Below are 7,420 nucleotides of genomic sequence, written 5' to 3'. Positions count from 1 at the left end.
CAGGCCTACTTGTTGTCCCTAGAGTATTTAAAAGTAGAATGGGAGGCAGAGCCTTCAGTTTTCAGGCCCCTCTTCTGTGGAACCAGCTTCCAGTTTGGATTCAGGAGACAGACACTATCTCTACTTTCAAGATTAGGCTTCAAACTTTCCTTTTTGCTAAAGCATATAGTTAGGGCTGGACCAGGTGACCCTGAATCCTCCCTTAGTTATGCTGCAATAGACGTAGGCTGCTGGGGATTCCCATGATGCACTGGGTGTTTCTTCTTCACTCACTATGTGTTAATAGACCTCTCTGCATTGAATCATATCTGTTATTAATCTCTGTCTCTCTTCCACAGCATGTCTTTATCCTGTCTTCCTTCTCTCACCCCAACCAATCGCAGCAGATGGCCCCGCCCCTCCTTGAGCCTGGTTCTGCCGGAGGTTTCTTCCTGTTAAAAGGGAGTTTTTCCTTCCCACTGTCGCCAAAGTGCTTGCTCATAGGGGGTCATATGATTGAGGTGACTGTTGTTGTGATTTGGTGCTGTGTAAATAAAATTGAATTGAATTGAATTGAATTAAACCATTGCACCTTCGCCATACCGGTCCACTTGATTGTCATAGTTTGTTCGATCTTTACTACTATTTATTTTTCTACTTTAAGTTGTTGCAATCAGAACGGACAGGACCAGGGACAAGAAAGAGAAAGAAGAAGAAAAGTTGGGAAGAGACTCAACAAAAGCAGAAGGAAAGAAAACCAGAGAAGAAGAGAGACGAGAGAAAAGACCGCAGGTGTCCAAGTCCAGGCCTCGAGGGCCGGTGTCCTGCAGGTTTTAGATGTGTCCTTGAGCCAACACAGCTGATTCAAATGGCTAAATCACCTCCTCAACATGTCCTAACAGAGCCAGAGTGGCCAGGCCCCGCCAAGCAGCCGCCAGGAGCGAGGCAGCACACACCCAAGCACCCAGCCTCAAACACCGAGAAACACCAACTCACCGACGGGGTGGGGCATCAGCCACCTGCAGGGAGTGTGGTCGGGGTAGATAGGCCCCCATACTTGGGGGGGGGGGCTGAGATGTTCCCAGAGAGGTGGAGTCTAAGACCCGACCTGACACATAAACAGAGACGCACAGACACTTGAAAACAGAGGTTTCACACCAGGCACAGCCTCAGAGTCCAGATATGTACTTTTCCAAAAGTTACTGAATCCAGGAAGTTCTCCTTCTCAGATGCTTTTCAAGATAAAAGTCTTTTAAAGGACAGAGCTTCTTCAGAGGTGATGTTCAAAGCGAGAGCGGGTTCAAGTTTCCGGCTCAGAGTTAGTTTATTGAAAAGTGGGTCAAACGTGTTCGTCAACAGCCGCGTGCAGAAAGCCGTCACTGCACCAGATGGATCAGCTGCACGGAGGGAGGGTTTATCTCACCGAGAAAGTCATCGACCCCTTTCTAAGTCTAAATTATTCATTTATTTATGTATCTATGAAGATGGATGTTCACATATTTTAGTGTGCTAACAGATATTAACTCTCACTGTGTGGTCGTATCTTTGTATTTCCTTGTTTTTATTGTTCTTGAAATATGATAAATGTGTATTTTTATCATAAACTTTGTGAGGGCCACAAAAACGTTAGTTTAATGTGATGTTTTTATCAGTGTCCTAATCAGTAACATCCAATCAAAGTCCTGGAATGCTAAGACGCCGAGCTAGCAGCTACAGCCACCTGCGTTAGAGGCCACGCCTCTCTTTTACTGCCTGCTTTTATTTTTCATTCCTGGAAGATTTTTGTTAAAGAGAACAGCAAATGTGAGCATCACTGTTGCAAAAAGGAGGAAACTATTTCATGCACGGCTTCTTTTCGGTGCATGTTTTTATTTCCTCCTCTCAGAAGCTGCACTCTGATTGGCTGGTTGCTCGAGGACTATATTTCCTGTTACACAGAGCCTGAAAGAGGAAGTGGAGCTGTGAGTCAGGACAGTCAGCTGTCTGCCATCGCGATGCTATTTATACCCACGGCTTCAACGTGACGGAGCAAAGCAGCAGGAGAAGAAGAAATGGCCGTCGGTCTGTAATGAGCCCTCAGCTGTGCCGCGGCGTTGTCATGGCGGCAGCATGCTGCCACACCTCCTCACCCTGACCCGGTCCTGCTCATCATTCAGACAAACAACAGCACGATCGCAGTGCTTCAGCTCATCTCCTCTTTAGTCTTCCACTCTCCTAAAGCAGCTTTGCATGATTCACACATCAAACTAATCCTTCTGTGTCTCTCACAGGCCTTGGTGAAGTCTCCCCTCTCTGTCTGCTGATTGGCAGCTTTAGGAAGCCTGCAGAGGGGCAGGGCCCAGCGCTAACATATATATACTTTTTAGTAAACACTGAGAAACAAAACAAAACCATTGAATTTAGGGTTCGTTTTAAAGTCCTTTTATTGGTTTTTAAATCTCTAAATGGTCTGGCTCCTGTCTACTTATCTGATTTGCTGAAGCCACATGTTCCTCCTCGCTCCGTTCAGCTGAGCAGCTGCTGCTGTCGGTCCCTAAGTCGCGGCTGAAATGCAGAGGAGACCGAGCGTTTTCAATTGCGGCTCCGATGCTCTGGAATAACCTTCCCCTCCATGTTAGAAAACCTATTTTTATTCTCTGGCTTTTAGGAAACTGACACCTTCTTATTTATTTTATTGTATGTAATGATTTTATGGTATTTTTAATTTGGTAGTTGTTTTGATCTGTGTTGTTCAGCACTTTGGTCTGCCTGGTGTGTTCTTACAGTGCTATACAAATAAACGATGATGATGATGAAAAAGTATAAAAGTACTCCCAAAAGTATTCTTAAAATGAAAGTAAATATTAGATTTTAGATTTTCATATTCTATAAATGTTTCATATTTTCACTTTTAGCAGAGACGCTCTGATGATGTGTTCAGTGTAAAACCTGTCAAATGTATTTATACAGCACTGTCAGTGCGTCACAATAAAACCACAAATATAACTAAAATAATATAAAACATGAGGAAATTCATTAAAAGCCTGTAGGTATAGAAATGTGTTCAGCTGCTTTGTAAACGAGTCAGTGGAGTGTGCACAGCGTAAAGACGACAGCCTCGGTGGATGAGGACCCACGCAGGGTTTGAACCCAGTACGTGGGACCAACAGTGACCTCTGACCTGAGGACCCGAGTGCTCGGGAAGAAGCAGGAGGCCTCAGCAGGTCAGAGATACACTGTGGAGCTTCACCATGCAGCGCTCGAAAAGGTCAAACTAACATTTTACATGAAACCTCAAATTTAGCAGCGACCAATGAGCAGAAGCCAAATCTGGAGTAACATGTGACGACCTGTTAGTGCTGCAGCGTTGTGTGCAGTCTGAAGGCGATCCATCGCTGATTGGTTGAAACCAGTAAAAAGACCGTTACAGAAGAAGTCAAAGCACGAAGAATCACCTCAGGCTCAGCCTCTGACACCAGCAGAGGTTACAGATGTTTGAACCAGCCGTGTGCAGACTCAGCTCTCAGATATGACGCCCACATTTCTGACGGAGGAGCCTAAAAAACTGAGATCATGTGATCACGAGCAATAGTTTCTGTTAACTGGACGATGTTACATAGTTACATAGAAACCATTAGAGTAGAACCAACCACCTCGCCCTGCAGACCGCGGCCGTTAAGCTGCAGGCAGACTCGTGTGATTAAGACTAGACTTTGTGATACGATGTGTGGAACATTTCATACCCTGTTTTAAGTTTTCTGCATGCTGAAAAGTTGTTAATTGACTTGTGGTGTAACTACAGAGTGACAGCTCACACTGTCATGCTAATCAGCTGCTATTTTGGTGGTACAGTCTTATTTCCTCAGCCTGTACTCTGTGGTCTTAAACTAACACAGATTCAGCTGCAGAGAGACATCGTCACATGACCAACGGACGGTTCATTTTAAAACCTCCGGCGCTAACATTGAGGTCGGAGGACAACGATGGTGCTTGTAGGGCAGCAGTGAGCGTGGCTGTCGCTTCGTGGCACTGAATAGAAGTCGGGGGTTAGGCTCACAGGCATCATGTTTCAGGCTGTTTGCTGTGCTGGTGCTCAGACGTGTTGTTTCCCGTCACACTGTTAGATCACATGAAAATGCTGGTGAATCGCGGGCAGTGAGAGTAGACATGAAGCAGGGTGTCATCAGCATAGCCATGGAGTGAAATGATGGAGGCGCTTTCAAAGGGCCCTAAAACTGATCCCTGAGGGACGCAGCATGACCCAACATGACCCAACACAACATCAGCTCCCTCACATGGACTCAGAAACAGGAGGCTGTTCTTTAACACTGATTGAGTCTCTGTCAGTTACAAAGAGCATCAACATTAGAAGAGAATGGAGAAGTTATCTCAGGTCGGCAGGAAGACGATGTTACAACATCAGCGCTGAAACAGTTTGCGGGTGAATATAAACTTCTTTTCTTAAAAGTAAAACAGTTTCACATATGTGACGACTTATGAGAAACAGGAACCGCGTCCTCGTCAGCCTGAGGCCCGCCTGCAGCCAGTATATATGTACACATGATCACACGAGTACAGACACACACCTAAACACACCTGCACAGTCTGAGGTTGACCTCTGACCTGTCTCTGGGCACTTTTTACAATCACTGTGACATCACACCTTCATTCAGGCGCCTACCAACCGTCCCGAGGTCAGGGGTCAGTTTGTCACAGAGCCACCGCCCTAAATAAGCTAAAAATGAGACCCGTTACATCACCGTGGCGTTTGGAGGTTTATAAAAACTCCCGAACAGTCAAAACGATGTTTTCAGACAATGAAATGAATCCAAAGTTTTAAAAGTAATTAAAGGATGGACGACATCTTTATCTTCCTGTTTTTACTACGTATCAGCTTCACGTCCGAATGGACCCAAACCATAAACATGACCTTCGGTTTGGAAATGATGTTCCTCTTAGAGTCATGGAGGACCAGGAAGCAGGGGAAGGCTTAGGGCGGGGCCACGTGAGCGTCGGACCCAGCCATCGGTCGTTTTAAAAGAACAACCCGGAGACGGTCAACCCGTTTCGATCCCAAGCACACTTTCGATGTCTGACGCTGAAGTATTCCAAAAGTTTTCCGATTAGATAACACGATCCACTGGATTATGTAGTTGTGATTTACACAGACGGTCATTACAGATTCACCTGAAGGAGCAACGTCAGCATCACCTGCTCTTTACTCTGATTGGCCTATGACAGATTACTGTAGGTGAGGTTGTCTCACAGTTTCCTGTGACTGTGAGAGCAGACCAAGTGTGTGTGTGTGTGTGTGTGTGTGTGTGTGTGTGTGTGCACATGTGTGTGTGCACGCGCATGTGTGTGTGTGTGTGTGTGCGCGCATGTGTGTGTGTGTGCGCGCGCGCATGTGTGTGTGTGTGTGTGCGCGTGTGTGTGTGTGTGTGTGTGCGTGCACATGTGTGTGTGTGTGTGTGTGTGTGTGTGTGTGTGTGTGTGTGTGTGTGTGTGTGTGTGTGTGTGTGTGCCTACAGGGAAGGCGATTTCACACAGCTTGTGTGTCCAGTCATCCAGATGGTTCCTGTCGGCGGCGAACACGTAGATCTTCTCCGTGGTCTCCACCAGGAAGGACCCGGTGTCTTTGGGACATCCCTCCATCTCCACCTCCGTCACCCGGATACAGTCCGCCAGGCGGATCACCTAGGACGCATACGTAAACACACACTATCACCTGGGTACCAGTATGCATTATTGCTATGGTAATAACCTGGAATGATGCTAAGCCGACAAAAAGTAGCGACGGAGTGAGAGTAAAGTCCAGCAGAAGAAGACGAACAGCAGCGGAGCATCGGCAGGCACGACACAGTAGAGTCTGCTGCACCTTCTTGTGCTCCTGCTGCTTGCGCAGGGTTTTGTCATTCTTCTCGGCGTTGCCTCCATCTTTGCACTCGTAGAACTCCAGCCTGGAGATGGAGCAGGAGCTTTCTCTGTACAGGACGCACCACACCCGCTTCCACTTCTGTAAACACACGCAGGAGAATACACGTTACACAAAAATGCCAACACGCATGAGTATTAAAAGGGGACCACGGCTCAGGACGGGAGGTGTGCTAACATTCTTCTTCTGGACAGTGACCACAGCAGAGGAAGAATAAGACTAATGGTGACACAGGCGACCAATGACAGAGCAGTACAGGTGAACAGGTGAACAGGTGGGTACCTTTCCAAACCTCTGCTGCTGGAGGTACAGCACCCCCTGCTTCCTGATGTCCTCCTCCATGACGACACCGCTGCTCCACCTCTCCTCACCTCGTCTTTCTCCGCTCCTCTTTTTGCTCCACCTTTGTCGATGTTGGCGTCCCTACTGTCTCGCCTCCTTATATGTCTAATCCTCCTCCCTGCTCCTTAAAGGGTGAGGGTACGGTCTCCCCCTCTGGTTGTCCACGTTCTCCTCCTGCTCCTCTTCGTCTGTTTGCTTTTCGCAGCTCTTTCTCTTCTGCGTAGTGTTTACGCCGGACTTTTGTAGTTCAGGTTTGAACTTCTCCTTTACGTCTTCCTGCTCCTCCCTGCTCCTCTCTGGTCTCGTTCTTCGTCTGTTCTCTTTGAAGGAGCTCGATCGGTCCAGTGTGCAGACTCTCAGCGTCTCCTCTGCTCCTTCTGTGGTTCACCTCCTCTCCTCTGCTCCCTCCCTCTGTGAGTCTGTGGTGTGAGTGTGATGCAGAGAGACGTTGAATGTGTCATGTGTGTTTCCTGCCTGTTGCAATGAGTAATGCAGAACTAACGGGCTGTGTGAACCTTTGCCTGAGTGCTGCGCTGCTTCCTCATGCTGTCACTTTGTAGCGTTAGTTTTAACAGAGCTGTTTTGGCAGCTTCAGCGTCTGCTTTGACTTTTTCACAGTTTTCTTTCACTTTTGAACCACCTGTTCCTCCATGTGCTGAGACGATAATTGCAATAGGACTGTTTAGTCTTACGACGCCCCCTGGTGGCAGCCTGGCGTCCTTCGTGGCCTGTGTGGTTTGTCTTGACTGAAAACAGGACTCCGCGCTTTTCAGAACCTGAACTTCCACATTTTGTTTCGTTTCGTTTTTTTAAGCAGTTTTTGTATTTTTGACTTTTGAACTTCAGTCTGTTCATTTACAGCCTCCTGTTTTTATTCCAGGCTTCAAGAGACGCTTACACTTTTCTTTATACGGCACCAGATCACTTTACACTGTGAGGAGACGTTCCTGCAAAGTCAGAGAAACCCAACAATCAGACAGGCCCACAGTGAGAGTGAAGTGCTCTAACGGGCTGACATGTTGCTGTAAGGTCAGATCTGCTCTGTCTGCTTTTTACTCTCTGACTAACAATCTGGACTCGTTTATGTAAACAGGAGCAGACGCGACACTCGTGCTTAATCTCCGAGTGTGTGTGTGTGTGTGTGTGTGTGTGGGGGGGGATTTAATGATGTTGATGTTTGTTGTT

General features: G+C 47.2%; 1 protein-coding gene across 1 annotated transcript in view; it reads right to left on the bottom strand.

Annotated features, from left to right (window-relative positions):
* Positions 1 to 7,205, bottom strand: part of dok2 (docking protein 2) — an 18,062-nt gene extending 10,857 nt beyond the window's left edge. The window contains exons 1-3 of the mRNA XM_031749008.2: positions 6,176 to 7,205; positions 5,837 to 5,974; positions 5,488 to 5,655 (exon numbers count right to left, since the gene is read on the bottom strand). Coding sequence (XP_031604868.1) covers positions 5,488 to 5,655; positions 5,837 to 5,974; positions 6,176 to 6,235 — 366 coding nt within the window. The 5' untranslated portion in view covers positions 6,236 to 7,205. The remainder of the gene's footprint in view (positions 1 to 5,487; positions 5,656 to 5,836; positions 5,975 to 6,175) is intronic.
* Positions 7,206 to 7,420: the final 215 nt, after the last annotated feature.

The sequence above is a fragment of the Oreochromis aureus genome, linkage group 12 (genome assembly GCF_013358895.1).
Source record: "Oreochromis aureus strain Israel breed Guangdong linkage group 12, ZZ_aureus, whole genome shotgun sequence".
In the NCBI taxonomy this organism is placed as follows: domain Eukaryota; kingdom Metazoa; phylum Chordata; class Actinopteri; order Cichliformes; family Cichlidae; genus Oreochromis; species Oreochromis aureus.
Note: the sequence above shows the minus strand (reverse complement) of the source record. Positions and strands in the feature narration are given on the sequence as shown.